The sequence below is a fragment of the Oncorhynchus gorbuscha genome, linkage group LG26 (assembly GCF_021184085.1).
Source record: "Oncorhynchus gorbuscha isolate QuinsamMale2020 ecotype Even-year linkage group LG26, OgorEven_v1.0, whole genome shotgun sequence".
Taxonomy (NCBI): domain Eukaryota; kingdom Metazoa; phylum Chordata; class Actinopteri; order Salmoniformes; family Salmonidae; genus Oncorhynchus; species Oncorhynchus gorbuscha.
In genome coordinates, this window is record NC_060198.1 from 31,320,713 (window position 1) to 31,335,626 (window position 14,914).

At 41.0% G+C, this 14,914-nt stretch overlaps 1 protein-coding gene across 1 annotated transcript in view; it reads right to left on the bottom strand.

Moving 5' to 3' along the window:
• Nucleotides 1–803: 803 nt before the first annotated feature.
• Nucleotides 804–14,914, bottom strand: part of shisa9b (shisa family member 9b) — a 37,407-nt gene continuing 23,296 nt past the window's right edge. Inside the window, exons 3-4 of the mRNA XM_046331568.1 lie at nucleotides 11,073–11,231; nucleotides 804–4,850 (exon numbers count right to left, since the gene is read on the bottom strand). Of these exons, the coding sequence (XP_046187524.1) occupies nucleotides 4,432–4,850; nucleotides 11,073–11,231 (578 nt within the window). The 3' untranslated portion in view covers nucleotides 804–4,431. The remainder of the gene's footprint in view (nucleotides 4,851–11,072; nucleotides 11,232–14,914) is intronic.

Consider the following 14,914-nt stretch of genomic DNA (forward strand, 5'->3'; position numbering starts at 1 on the left):
ACTGGCCACTTCACATGAGAGTGACATAGGCACTTCAACAGTTGCCATCTCCATCTGTAATAAGACCGCAGTCAGCACGCCAATATTGGCTAATCTCCTATACGACTGGCTGGATGGTGGAGAATTTAAGAGGCTCCTACAGCCAATGGTAATGACTCAATCAGCGACGTTAAGTCTGTGCAACTGTTTTGAAAATCATCTCTTAAATGTCTCAAAATGTTGCTCACTGTCTTAGAAAATGTTTTTTTTTTAATCTAAACTTTACTCAAATAACTTTATTGTAAAAAGTCATATTTAATCTGATTAACTAGATAAAGTGGGTTAAAATCGGTAGAAGAAAAAAAATCCTCTGTATCTTAACTTGCCCCACTCAATGGCCAATTTGAAGATGGAAAAGAATGAAGGTGAGGGTCCCGATAGTACCTCTAAAGTACCTTCTGTTTGAGCAAACATTTAATGTGGCGCTGACACCATCGCCTCGCTGCTGATGTATGGTGTCGAAGGAGAACAATCTCCATATAAAGGTCAGCAGAGTTTGTGTATCAATAAAAACGTCCAGGGACAGATTGGGCTTTAATGAAGATCCATCTCAACATGAAGAGAAAGGCAGGGCTCTTCTCCTGCTGATAGATGAGCTAACAGGGCTGCTAAATGACACAAGTGTTAGCCCTCTAAGCTAAAGCCTAATCATAGTAAGATCAAGAGAAATGCAACATTCAAATAATGCAACCATGGATATACTGTACCTCACCACAAAAATCTTGAGAAGAAACAGATTTATTGTAAATATGATTTTAGATGTGTACAATACAATGGAGTTTCCGCTTCCCAACTTGCACATACATTTATGACAAGTAATATTTCATTTTGTTAGGATACAAAATCAGTTGTGCTTCACGAATAACATGATCCACTGACAAAGAGCACCGTTGTCTTCCCACTCCTAAAGGTTGGAACCAAGACCACTAGCTGCATCATGAATGCAATTCAGCCTCAGCCAGGGGCACAATTTAGTTCAACGAGGATTAAGTAGAGAATGTTTTTTATTTAGATTGAGAAATGAGCAAAGTTTGGATGTAAATAGTTCAATCATTTCATAGGACATGATTTAGAGTCAATGGCCATTGTGTTATTACTTTACAGTATGCAATTAAGTAGCATGATGACCAGTCAGCTGGAATGTTAATCTACACGTCATGTACATGTTTTATGCTATTATATCAGTGGAAGCTATTTGAGTGAGGGAGTTATACTTCACTACTACACATATAAATGTTACTCTAGGTTCCCTCCATGACTGGAACAGCATAATAGGTGCACTCTATCTACAATCAATGGAGCTGTGGACTTTTGCACATGTTTTAACACTGAGAAACCAGATACATTTTCTGGTGATTATAGTTTTTTTTAAATGAACTCTTGTTGGATATGATATTGATATTGAGAGGGTCCCTTGAAGTGGAACAGTGATTTCATATCATGCTATACGGTATAATATTATGCATCAATCTGTTCCTAGACCAGTCAGTATTTGGACAATTAAATCAGGTGCACATTTCATTTGGACACAAGGCACAGACTTATTCTATGGCCCTACCAAAACATCACCGTAACTATGTACTGTACAGCCATACTAAATATGTCTCTATATTTATGACCTAAAGAATCAGCCCTTTTGCAGTCAATTTGCAGTATTTTTCCTTACCATTTTCATTGTTGGACATTGTTTTGTATAGACAAATGTAATACACAAATATGCATCCATTTTTTTGCATCACATCATTTGGTATTCTGAAGTCTTCTGTCTTATTGGTGCAAATGTTGAACTGATATGCGTTGTATATATGCCAAAAACTGCATATATGACGAGTCTAGTCTAGAAAATTCTCCATACAAGTGTCTTGTGTGATGAAACAAAAATACAACGTGTTGCAGTTTGTGTGACTGTGAGTTTCGTCAAGCAACAGCAAAATAAAGGTTTGAACATATTTATTATGAGAAATGAGATGGTTGTTAGCATATTGCAGCAATCTACAGTATGGGTGCATTACGTTTCACTGACAATGTGATAACACACTCAAAACATATAGTTGTGTGCCTGACTATACAATACATACAGTATCTGGTTCAAATGTGGTTAAAAATACAAGCACGTATTGTATAGTAGGCCTTAGCAAATCAGTATCGAGGATTGTTCCCTTAGTCTAGTTTTTCATACTGTACCAACCACAAAATAAAAATACTTTTTGTCCACCTCTAATGCTTTCCAAAGTTCTAAAAGTAGGGAATGTGACTCACGGCTATTCTTACCAGATCTCATGTGGTGAGTAAGAGAATGAACGACAAGCTGCTGGCTGTCACTCCTCCAGCCATTAGAGCCACTTTGTCACTGGCAGACAGACTAATGGACAGTTGAAAGCCATGGAAAGTTGAGAAGCATGATTAAGACATGCGGACAAAGTGTGGGCTGCTCTTGAATCAGTGGGCAGTGACAAACGCAACACATGGCAAATTGCATCAGAAGCCCTTTATTTAAAACGCTTTTTTTTGGTAAGTGTGGCATGCTAATGGACTGTGCCGCTCGTGTGGGCTTCCAAGAATGGAGTGTTGGGAGAAAAATGTACTATTTTTCATCTGATGACGCACAACGAGCCCAATGGAAAAGACAGGCACATCTTGACCTGTGTGTTTGTACATGGGTACTCCCAGGTGTTTTATTTAGTAGGCTACTCCAGATATTCTAAATGAACACATTTCATTTTTATGTGTGTATCTTATAAAGTTGATGAAACTGTTGATTTTCTTTTTTTAAATAATAATAAGAAAAATAGGGAAACCATTTTTTAAAAACAATTATTAGTACATAACGTATTGCAATTTCTCTTTTACAGAACGTTAGTTTGATTTGTGCATGCAATGACATCAACTCATGGTGATTTCAGAGGACCTTCTCTGTCTTAATTCAGGGCTTGATCTCATACTAAATTAAATCCATCCACCATATTTACTCAGGCTGTACCTTTTTATGGTTGTTTCGGGAACATCTACTACCCTTTAACATCTCTCTGGGTAGCCGTAAAGGAGCCCTCAGTAGTTTTCTACTGCCACAACAGTCTGAGATGGGGGGGCCTGGCTCTAGGCCATGTAAAGATTTGGTAGTATTGATGGAGGTGGGTGAGAAACAGGCACCACTGCACAACATTAATCCCATGCTAATCAATTTGGGAGTTATCATAAATATATGGGCAATATATTCACAAATGTATTGGCAGTGACGTTACATGTATGGAAAGGACACAATTCCTTCTGTGTTTTCTCTGTCATTGTTCTAAGGTACCAAGGTAAACGCACACACAATGCATTGTCGAATGGAAACAGAAATAAAGAATGTGAAATGACAGATGTAACTCACCGTTTTCAACTGACAGTTGTGGACCTGTTTGCAAGATGAAGACATTTAAGTCAATTCCACACCTTAGACAATGGTTTATAAGACGAGCTCTTTGATTTGAACAGTATTTCATAGTTTCCTCAGAGAAAGGCACAGCCCTAACACCAGAGAGAGCAGAGTAGGGTGTGTGTAACGTTGTGGCTACAGAACTGGTTTGGTGCAGTCTCATCCACCTCATGCTCTGTAGTTTCTGAAGGAGAATATACAGTTCATATCTGAAATTGTCACTGTTTCCCGATAGATGTAATCATGAGCTCGAGGTTCCCGAGCATGAGCATTACCAACAAGTCCCCCCCCCCCACAGTATATACACTACACAAAATCTGAGGAAATGTCAATCAATGTTGAGAAGAACAATGTATCCATTTACTATCGGCTGCTCCACTCCTCTGCTCCACTGCGTCTAGATCTAAACCTACTGGCTTATCCGCGGCGGATTCAGTGGAAACTACATGAGATGATACACATTTTCAGGCCCTTTGAGATCTCAGTTAATACTGACAATAGGAAAAGTCTATTGCCACTGGGCTTTTGTCCAGTTCCAGTCTCTTCCACCGCTGCATGGCTCCAGACTCATCCCGGCTAACCTGTCCATCAGAGGTCAATCATTACTATGCTCTGCTCACTGATTATTATTAGTCTGACTTGCAGTATATGATTTGTTTGTATTAGTTGCAATATAATCACCAATACAGTGATGACCGAAACCTTGGAGGTTTGGAGTATGTTGTTGTGGTCACTCTCCCCCCACTGGCAGGAGTCCCACGCATGCCTGTCACATGCACAGTCAGCCACACGCATTAGTTGACACACAGCACTCAATCCAGGACCGCTGTTCTACTTCAGCCTCTACAGCAACCTTCTGACCAACTCTCTCGCTCTCGCGCTCTCTCGCTCTCGCGCTCTCTCTCGCTCTCGCGCTCTCTCTCTTTCTTGCAGCTGGGGTTATAGTGGTTATGGTGGTGGGGTGGGCTCTCAGATCAGACAGTCACTTCTGTCTTGCTGTTGCTGACAAAGTAGGGCTGCGGGGGCATGTAGTGCTGGCTGCGCGAGGTGCTGTGCATCTCGTTCACCTGCTCTATGGTGCAGTGTTTCTTAGTGCCGTGGCTCTGCCGGCGGCCCACCGTCTCTGAGCCGTCCCAGTTCTTCTGCATCCCCGGGTTGGCGATGGTGTTGGAGCCATAGGCCAGGGTATGGGAGCTGCTGCTGTGGCTGCTGTGGCCCTTGGTGCTTTTGGACTTGTGTCCGTTCTGCTTTAGGGAAGGCTGTAAGGGAGGGCTGTAGGGGTTGCTGGGCTCCTGCTCTATGCGATGCATCGGGTGCATAGGGAGACTGCCCTTGGCTGCCATCTCTACCATGTGCCGCCGGTTGGTGTAGAAGTTGTCATTAACCTTCTCCGCTGGAAACAGACATACACAAGAGCAAATAAAACATCAATGGAAAAAATATTGGAATGACAGCCATTTTGTTAATGTCATGCACAGACAATAGCAAATGTTCAGGTCTTTGCTTTGGTGAGATTTATTTAGATTAGTTGAGATATTGAAGTATTTGAGGATTTTGGACTGTTTCCAAATCTATATTTATGTACATGCCATAATAATCCTAAACTGGGATAGATAACATATTGTCATGTGGGGTGAGGAACAGTTGAGAAAATGGTAGCTAAAGGTTTTTTAAAGGATTCTGAGGTGAATAAGTACATTTTGCCTGAGCCGTGTTGAATGTTGTTGATATGTCTTGTATATCATCATGCCATTTGAATATAAATGTAAATGATTTTCCCAACAATGCCATTATTATCATCTGGAAACATGCAGGCTTTGGCTAATAGTAAACACACCCCTCCATACTGGTTGGGGAGTTTGCTCTTTTCAAAGCTGGCTGTGTGCACAGTTATATTGTAATATGCAAATAATATAATAATAATAATATAATAATATATGATATATGCCATTTAGCAGACGCTTTTATCCAAAGCGACTTACAGTCATGTGTGCATACATTCTACGTATGGGTGGTCCCGGGGATCGAACCCACTACCCTGGCGTTACAAGCGCCATGCTCTACCAACTGAGCTACAGAAGGATGAATATGTCCCTGAGCATTCTGGAATGTTTACTTGATTTCTATAGTATATTTAATATGTCCTTTAACTATCGGACATAATTTGCCCATAACAGCCACTGACATTGTTACATGGTGTCACTTGACATGTCCAGTCTGGTGCAGACCTGTTCTGAAAAAATTTATCCCGTCACTAATTGTGGAGCAACACCATACTCTACAGCATTAGTCATTTCCCTGTGTGACATTTCAGACTTTCTAATTAAATGTCCTGCCGGTGACCTTTAATCTGTTATGATACCCTGGTGGGCGGAGGGAGAGGCAGACGACCTCAGCCTCAATGTTCTGGATCGGACAACGCCATATTAGAGTGAGACTCGTCTCAAACAAGAGAGGAGCAGTACAGAGCTCCCTCTGCACAATGTGCTTTCATAGCGTACACATCAATGGCCCACAGCTTAATACACATCAGAGACTCAGAGAGCAGGGAGGGGACAACATTGATTCATATAGACTCAACCCAAACAGTTTAATAAGTTTCCCCACCGGCACTCATTCCTCTGTTCTCCCTCCCATAACATAAAATTGATCAGAAATACAGTGTAGACATTGCTAATGTTGTAAATGACTATTGTAGCTGGAAACTGCAGATTTTTAATGGAATATCTACACAGGCATACAGAGGCCCATTGTCAGCAACCATCACTCCTGTGATCCAATGGCACGTTGTGTTTGCTAATCCAAGTTTATTACTTTAAAAAGGCTAATTGATCATTAGGAAACCATTTTGCAATTATGTTAGCACAGCTGAATTCTGTTGTTCTGATTAAAGAAGCAATAAAACTGGCCTTCTTTAGACTAGTTGAGTATCTGGAGCATCAGCATTTGTGGGTTCAATTACAGGCTCAAAATGGCCAGAAACAAAGAGCTTTCTTCTGAAATTTGTCAGTCTATTCTTGTTCTGAAAAATGAAGGGTATTCCATGTGAGAAATTGGCAAGAAACTGAAGATCTCATACAACGCTGTGTACTACTCCCTTCACAGAACAGCACAAACTGTCTCTAACCAGAATAGAAAGAGGAGTGGGAGGCCCCGGTGCACAACTGAGCAAGAGGAGTACCTTAGAGTGTCTAGTTTGAGAAACAGGCGCCTCACAAGTCCTCAACTGGTAGCTTCATTAAATAGTACCCGCAAAACACCAGTCTCAACATCAACAATGAAAAGGCGACTCCGGGATGCAGGCCTTCTAGGCAGAGTTCCTCTGTCCAGTGTCTATGTTCTTTTGCCCATCTTAATCTTTTATTTTTATTGGCCAGTGTGAGATATGGCTTTTTCTTTGCAACTCTGCCTAGAACGCCAGCATCTCAGAGTCGCCTCTTCACTGCTGACGTTGAGTCTGGTGTTTTGCGGGTACTATTTAATGATGCTGCCATTTTGAGCCTGTAATCGAACTCACAAATGCTGATGCTCCAGATATACTCAACTACTCTAAAGAAGGCCAGTTTTATTGCTTCTTTAATCAGGACAACTGTTTTCAGCTGTGCTAACATAATTGCAAAAGGGTTTCCTAATGACAAATTAAGTGCTTTTCTTTCAAAAACAAGGACATTTCTAAGTGACCCCAAACTTTTGAACGGTAGTGTATGTTTCACCACAGTCTTTGTATCCCCTAATGATCCGTCTGCAGCTTGACGCCTCTTCACTAGATTAGCAGCAGTCAGAGAAGTTTCATCTGATTGTCTATGATGTCACAGAGAGAATCTGGTGAATGTTCCACATGCCCGCCGCCACACCATCCTCTGTGGGATTGTGCCTCTGCAACTCTGACAGCTGCCATCTCATCCAGCCCCATTTATGGCGAGGGGCTTTGAAGTTCCTTTAGTTGAATCGGGCCGAATCCATAAAGAGACCCCTGTTTAATTAGGGTGATAAACACTATCAAATATGTCTCCATCACTTCTTTTAATTCCCCGTCAGAAGCAGAGCTGGTTTCTGATGCCTGTCTCTCTGGTTTATTCATCAGAGCGTTTATCAGCTCTGCTAGCTCACGCGCCTGTTTCTCCTATTGGTCTACGGAGAAAACGACTGACTGTTTGAGCATCAGTCAGTGTAAAAAAAAAAAACTTAAGAGATAAAGTCAACATGCTTAGACATTGCTTTCCTGTGAGCCTCATTAATCATTCCCTTTTTCTAAATTTCAGAGGCATTAGTTCAGCACCATGGCATTTTGCTTCAAATGGAGAGGCAAAGATAACAGGGAATGTCTCTGACATAACTACATGACGAGGAAATCAACAATATCCCCTGGCACACGACAGCCATACATAAATTACAATCCCAATCTAATTCACTGTCTATGGCATACACACAATACTGAACTTGCAGAGATCCTCATGTAGACTTGTATCCTAAATGAATGCATCAAAGAGAAGGCTGCTTGCAGAATTGTCATGTTCAACTCAATTATAATTACAGCTTTTTTGGAGAATGGCACGAGAAATAATTGGCCTAGTGTTTACAGCCAGAAGAGCGGCAGGCAGATCCAAAATGTCGTCAGACACCTCCCTGATGGGGCTCCCGCTCCTTTATAAGTTAGCCAGTTCAGATTGTAAACGTCTGTGAGAAATCCAATTCTGTGACCTTACAACATCACTGGGGGGGACAGCGGGAGAGAATAATTGATTGCTAGATTTTGGTTGATCATTTCCCAAACCTTGGATTTAGCACTCAGGGAATTGAGAGGTGAGGCATAAGACACATTGCAGTAAATAATGCTTTTCCCCGGTGCAAGGGGTGGGTCAAGCTGTGATGTTTCATTTATTATAGTTTCCCTCTCAAAATGTTATAGAACATCTATTTTCCAATATAATGTTGAAGGATAACTGAAGAGACATGGTTTCATGATTCTAATATCAGTTCTGTGGTCAATACGATCTGACTCTCAATGTAGACCTTCACTAGTTGATTTAGGTACTGTAACAGTGACTGTCCGTCATTTCACAAGGTTCCTCATTCATGATGTGCAGCAGCAAAGCTATAGGTGATAGAGAACTTTCTTTCTTTTTTAAACGGATTTCATTGCCGCCTAAGAGCAACAAAGGCAAAACAATGGACAAGCCTTGAGACATGAAATTTGAGAGACAAAATCACTTCCAGTAATTTTCCTAAAAGGTAGGCTATTGTCCTCCCTTTCTAAAAGGCAAAATTCCACATCTGTTATCCTGTCTAATTTGAAATAAACCGTTTACACAGTGTAAATATTTTTGTTGAGAGCCTCTCTTTCTTTGAGGTTTTTCTTTAAAGGGAAAGTGTCACATAAACAGTGTCTCCCAGTAAGTAACCATACAGCATGCTAGGATGGAGACGGAGACCAGGCTAACTGATCATTCCAGCAGGCAGCAGAACATATCTACACTAGCTGCTTGTTTTCTTTTTTGCTCATCATTTGAGATCTCCATTGTGTTAATTAGCCCACATTTAATCATGTCATTTGAGTGTGATTACATGGAAGTTCGACGCTTCAGAGGCGTATGCTCATTTGAGATCTCTTCTGATATTTATAATCCTCACGTCCTCTTTTATGAGAGAGATGCCTTCAATTTAACAGATGGCCAAATAAATACTGTACCATTCCCATCCATTTCAGTGGAATGGTTTCCCTTTCTCACATACTATAGGTGTGCATGGCATGTGCAGTACCAGTTAAAAGTTTGGACACACCTATTCATTAAACGGGTTTTCTTTATTTTTCTACATTGTAGAATAATACTGAAGACATCAAAACTATGAAATAACACATGAATCATGTAGTAACCAAAAAATAAGAATGGCGCCTGAGAGGATGGCTGCCTTTTTATTGGCTCTTAACCAACCGTGCTATTTTGTTTGTTTTTAAGCATTTCACTCTAAGGTGTAGACCTGTTGTAAGCGGCGCATGTGACAAATAAAATTAATTAGATTTGATTTGAAAAGTGTTAAACAAATCAAAATAGATTTTAGATTCTTCAAAGCAGCCACCCTTTGTCTTGATGACAGCTTTGCACACGCTTGGCATTCTCTCAACCAGCTTAATGAGGAATTATTTTCCAACAGTCTTGAAGAAGTTCCCACATATGCTGAGCACTTGTTGTCTGCTTTTCCTTCACTCTGCAGTCCAAGTCATCCCAAACCGTCTAAATTGGGTTGAGGTCGGGTGATTGTGGAGGCCAGGTCATCTGATGCTCTTACACAGCCTGGAGGTCTGTTTTGGGTCATTGTCCTGTTGAAAAACGAATGATAGTCCCACTAAGCGCAAACCAGATGGGATGGCGTATCGCTGCAGAATTCTGTGGTCGCCATGCTGGTTAAGTGGGCATTGAATTTTAAATAAATCACAGACAGTGTCACCAGCAAAGCACCCCACACCATCACACCTCCTCCTCCATGCTTCACGGTGGGAACCACACAGGCGGAGATCATCACCTACTCTGCGTATCACAAATACATGGCGGTTGGAATAAAAAATCTCACATTTGGACTCATCAGACAAAAGGACAGATTTCCACTGGTCTAATGTCCATTGCTCGTGTTTCTTGGCCCAAGCAAGTCTCTTCTTATTATTGATGTCCTTTAGTAGTGGTTTCTTTGCAGCAATTTGACCATGAAGGCCTGATTCACGCAGTCTCCTCTGAACAGTTGATGTTGAGACGTGTCTGTTACTTGAACTCTGTGAAGCATTTATTTGGGCTACAATCTGAGGTGCAGTTAAGTTTAATAAACTAATGCTCTGCAGCAGAGGTAACCCTGGGTCTTCCTTTCCTGTGGCGGACTACATGAGAGCCAGTTTCATCATAGCACTTGATGGGTTTTGCGACTGCACTTGAAGAAACTTTCAAAGTTCTTGACATTTTCCGGATTGACTTACCTTCATGTTTTAAATTGTAATGATGGACTGTCGTTTCTCTTTGCTCACTTGAGCTGTTCTTGCCATATGGTATTTTACCAAATAGGGCTATCATCTGTATACCACCCCTACCTTGTCACAACACAACTAATTGGCTCAAACGCATTGAGGAAAGAAATTCCACAAATTAACTTTTAACAAGGCACACCTGTTAATTGAAATGCATTCCAGGTGACTACCTCATAAAGCTGGTTGAGAGGATGCCAAGAGTGTGAAAAAATGTCATCAAGGCAAAGGGTTTGAAGAATCTCAAATATAAAATATATTTTGATTTGTTTAAAACTTTTTTGATTACTACATGATTCCATGTGTTACTTCCTAGTTTTGATCTCTTCACTATTATTTAACAATATAGAAAATAGTTTTTTAAAGGAAATCCCTTAAATCAGTAGGTGTCTCCAAAGGTTTCACTGGTTCTTATATTGCACTGTGAAATATATGCATTTTATTAGATTTGAAATGATGATTAAATTTTATATTACACCTTTTGATTAGCTGATGAAATCTGATTAGCTATTTTGATTATGAAGTTAATCAGAGAAGCAGCTCAGCGCTTATTCCTGTATTCCCATATCCGCAGATCTTAGAATGAGCAATAAATGTGTCTCTTACCGACAGCCTTGAGGGAGGCATACTTATTGAGCTCTTTCCCAGGTTGCTGTTGCTCATAGGGGCTAGGGATCTGTCCCAGGGAAGGGTAGGGGTGGGGAGGAGACCCTAAGCCTGGCATTAGTGATGATCCTGGACCCACACTGTTCATCTGGTTAGCCTCTGTAGGGAGAGAAAGAGAAAGATGGCAGAGAGAGAGATGTCAGTCTGGCAGAAAAAGTAAAAAATGTAATTAAATATTGATGTTCCATCTGAGTGATTGAGATTATGGGCCCATTGTGCACTGTTTTATTGTTTTCCCACTTAAGTGAGGCAATATTTTTTGCCTTGTACTGCAGTGGGCTAAAATCAGGGTTGGTGTTTCTTGGTAGTCTTAAACATATCTACTTTGAAACCTCACTCATATGGCTATGGGCTTAAAAAATAAAACACCATGTCAGATATAGTTTAAATGTATTACATTTTGAGTTGGCATCCCAATATTACACTTTATATACATCACATAAGACCATTGACATAGAAACAACAGATTTTCGGTTACTTAAAAAAAGAAAATGTTTATAGATTTTGAAATTATGAAAAATATGAATAACATTCCACCCATGAGGCCACTAGCTAATTTGGCTGCATGAAAGGGTTATCAGCAGTATTTTTTAAATCAGTGATTCTTCCTTCCTGTCAGTGGTGAGATGTAAGAGCTGGTGTCTCCCAAGAAAGCTGTGGAAGTCGAGACCTGATAGTGTAAGCTGCCTACGTGGGGTCTATCTCATTGACCTGCCAACACAATTGTTATATTCTCTTCATGTTAGCCCCGGGATACAAATCATTAACCGTCCATCGCTCCGAGCTAGATGGCCCCTCTAGCCAGCTCACTGTGCTAATCCTCTCCCAATCGAATTGCTTTGGTTTCCTCCAACCAAGTCTCAGCCAAAACCAACAGCAGCGTAGCTCAGCCCCCAGCTGATATATCTCTCAATAGGCCTGATAGAAATCAATTTGACGGATGGATAAGAATGGACAGAGGTAATTGTTTCAGATCCTTGGTAACATTGCACCCTGCGCTGGTTGGCCCTCCCTGGGGACTCAGCTGGAGAGAGAGAGTGTGATGACTGCTCTTTATAAAATGGTACTAATCCAGCATCCAGCATGCAGACATCTGCTTAATTGAGGAGAGCATGGAACCATGGCAAATTGGCTGGCCCCCTGCCTGCTGGCATGGCAGAGCAACCAGATGTTGTGGGCATCATTTTCAACTGGCCCCGCAGGACCCAAAGGAGATCTGGAGACAGCAGGCTGCACCCACGCCCAGGTGTCAGTTTGGGGGATGGTGAACCTTAATAACTCCAGGAATACTACAGTAGCTATCTACAGTAGAATATCAATAACGTAAAGTTAACTAATAGCTCAATATTGATATTGTGTGTAATAGCAGAGTTCCATCAAATGCATTCCCCCAGTTTGGCTGTAGCAGTTACTGATTAGTCAAGGTGATACTGTACACCCATTCAGTTGTATCCGTATTCATGTTGCACATGTAAACATAACTCTCTTCCATGACTGATGTCCACAGCCCAATGTGAGGAACAATACCAGGACCTTGAGAGAGTAGAGTCATTGTAGTAGACATTGTAAGTGCCCATAAACTGCTGCTTGGGCATGTTGAGAACACTAATGAGTTTTCAAAGTACAAGCAATCTGTTGAGCAGCGGATTGAACCTATGGCACGAAACGCTGTTCGTAACAATAGCTTCCTTTGTATGACCACACATTCAACAAGTAAAATAGAATGGTCGAGCACTGCTTGAAGTTCTGGATTGATTTGAAGGCTACTACAAATTGTAAATGACACCTGTTAGAAAAATGGAAAATAATGATCTGACTTCTTATGGGCCCTGTGTGTGTTATTCTTAGGTATCCTGTGTGTGTGTGTGTGTGTGTGTGTGTGTGTGTGTGTGTGTGTGTGTGTGTGTGTGTGTGTGTGTGTGTGTGTGTGTGTGTGTGTGTGTGTGTGTGTGTGTGTGTGTGTGTGTGTGTGTGTGTGTGTGTGTGTGTGTGTGTGTGTGTGTGTCCTATGTTCTTTTCTCTCCTTCTCTCCTCAGGTGGCAATCATCACTCCCCAATCAGTCACCAATCAATCATCAATCAGAAGACACACCTCCTATTGCCATTACCCTATCACATCTCCTTTCCCTTGGTTTAAAAACCCTGCCCCATGTTTCCTCTAGAGCTCAATCTCTCTGTCAATCTCTCTATGTCATACAATCTCTCGGTAGTTGTCTTGTTTGTTTGAGCACCTCCATATCACCTTGTCCCCACCTGTGATGATTGTTTTTGTTATGGTGTTTGATGGTGGGAAAAGGGGGAACCAAGACATACATGGGCATACACTACCCGTAGGAATACTTTGTATAAAAACACTAGTTAGAACTGGGCGGACCACCCACTGTATTTTTGGTTAGTTAGTTAGCTGTTGGTGAAGTAGCTTAGGGGTGTTTTTGGATACTTATTATTTCCTTCCTTGGGTCCAGCTCAGCCCCTTTCCCTGCTCCCCCCATTTACCGTGTGTTTTACAATAAACCACGAGTGTTTGACGGTAATTTAATTGTCTGTGGTTATTTGGTTCTCACTCTTACTTTTTGACTATTATAATTTGCATGAGTTACGTTACGGGTCTCTTCATCACCACCCCCCTAGACTGTCGGGCCAAAAGGGATTCGTAACAGTAATATACAAGCAATATTAAGTAACTGTTTGTTATTATTATGATTAATCAAAAGACACAGGTCATTCAGATATTATTTATGGTGAACAAGTATTCATTTAAAAGAGTACATGAAAAGGAGTTACCTTGGCTGTACCTTTTTGAGACTGAGATAAAGGAAGAACTATAAACGTCTGCTTTAGAAAATAGAGATGAGAACCTCCAGTTCATTACTCATCTCACAGATATGAACGTTCAGTAGTAGAGGAACTGGCAACATTTACTCCAGTGTGAATGCTTTTTTTTTTATATATATAGTTGTTGTGTTCTTACTACGACACAAACCGTAATAAATGATACTCGAAACAGAGATAACGTTGACACGACTTTCTCGTTCAAACTCAAGTTCGAGCACCGCGTGTTCATGCGCAGGCGCAGTGCTCAATTAGTATCAATGCTCTAGGTTCCACAATAACAACATGCAGTCAGTCGTACCTGTGATAAATGCTGTATAGTAGTATCACATATCATACTTAATTACAATAATTATGGCCAGAATTCAATCATATCTGCAGTGTGACCACCCTCCTTTGCTTCCCCAATCGTGGTGATCAAAACAGGCTGTCAACTGGTATGTCATACATAATAACTGGCCGTGATGAATGGCATATTTGCGGAGGCACACTGAGGCCAATTAACAACTTAACGACTCGTTTGCAAGTCAACAGGTCAACATGTTCTGAGAGCAGATTTCTCTGGCAAGTTTACACTTCGGTAGATTGGGAGGAAAAAAAGGTGAAAAGGACATACAATCCCCATTACTTTTGCCCCAAATCTTACCAAGCAGCTCGCATTATAGGATTCGCATCTTGATTTAACCGTATGCTACTGTACACATGCATCTCTCTGCTGCACTGATGGTATGAGAGGAGAATACAGACATGACGATCGCCGAGCAGTCAACGTCAATGTTTGTAATGATTGTGATGATAAAATACAGGTTAAATCAAATAGAAATGTCTTATCTGGAAGATCTGTTGCATTATAATACCTCATTTTATTGTTGCCATGCAACATCTAATCAGGCTCACACACCACCGTGTGAAAAGCAAAGAGCCTCTTTTGCTCGGTTTCATGTTAGTTA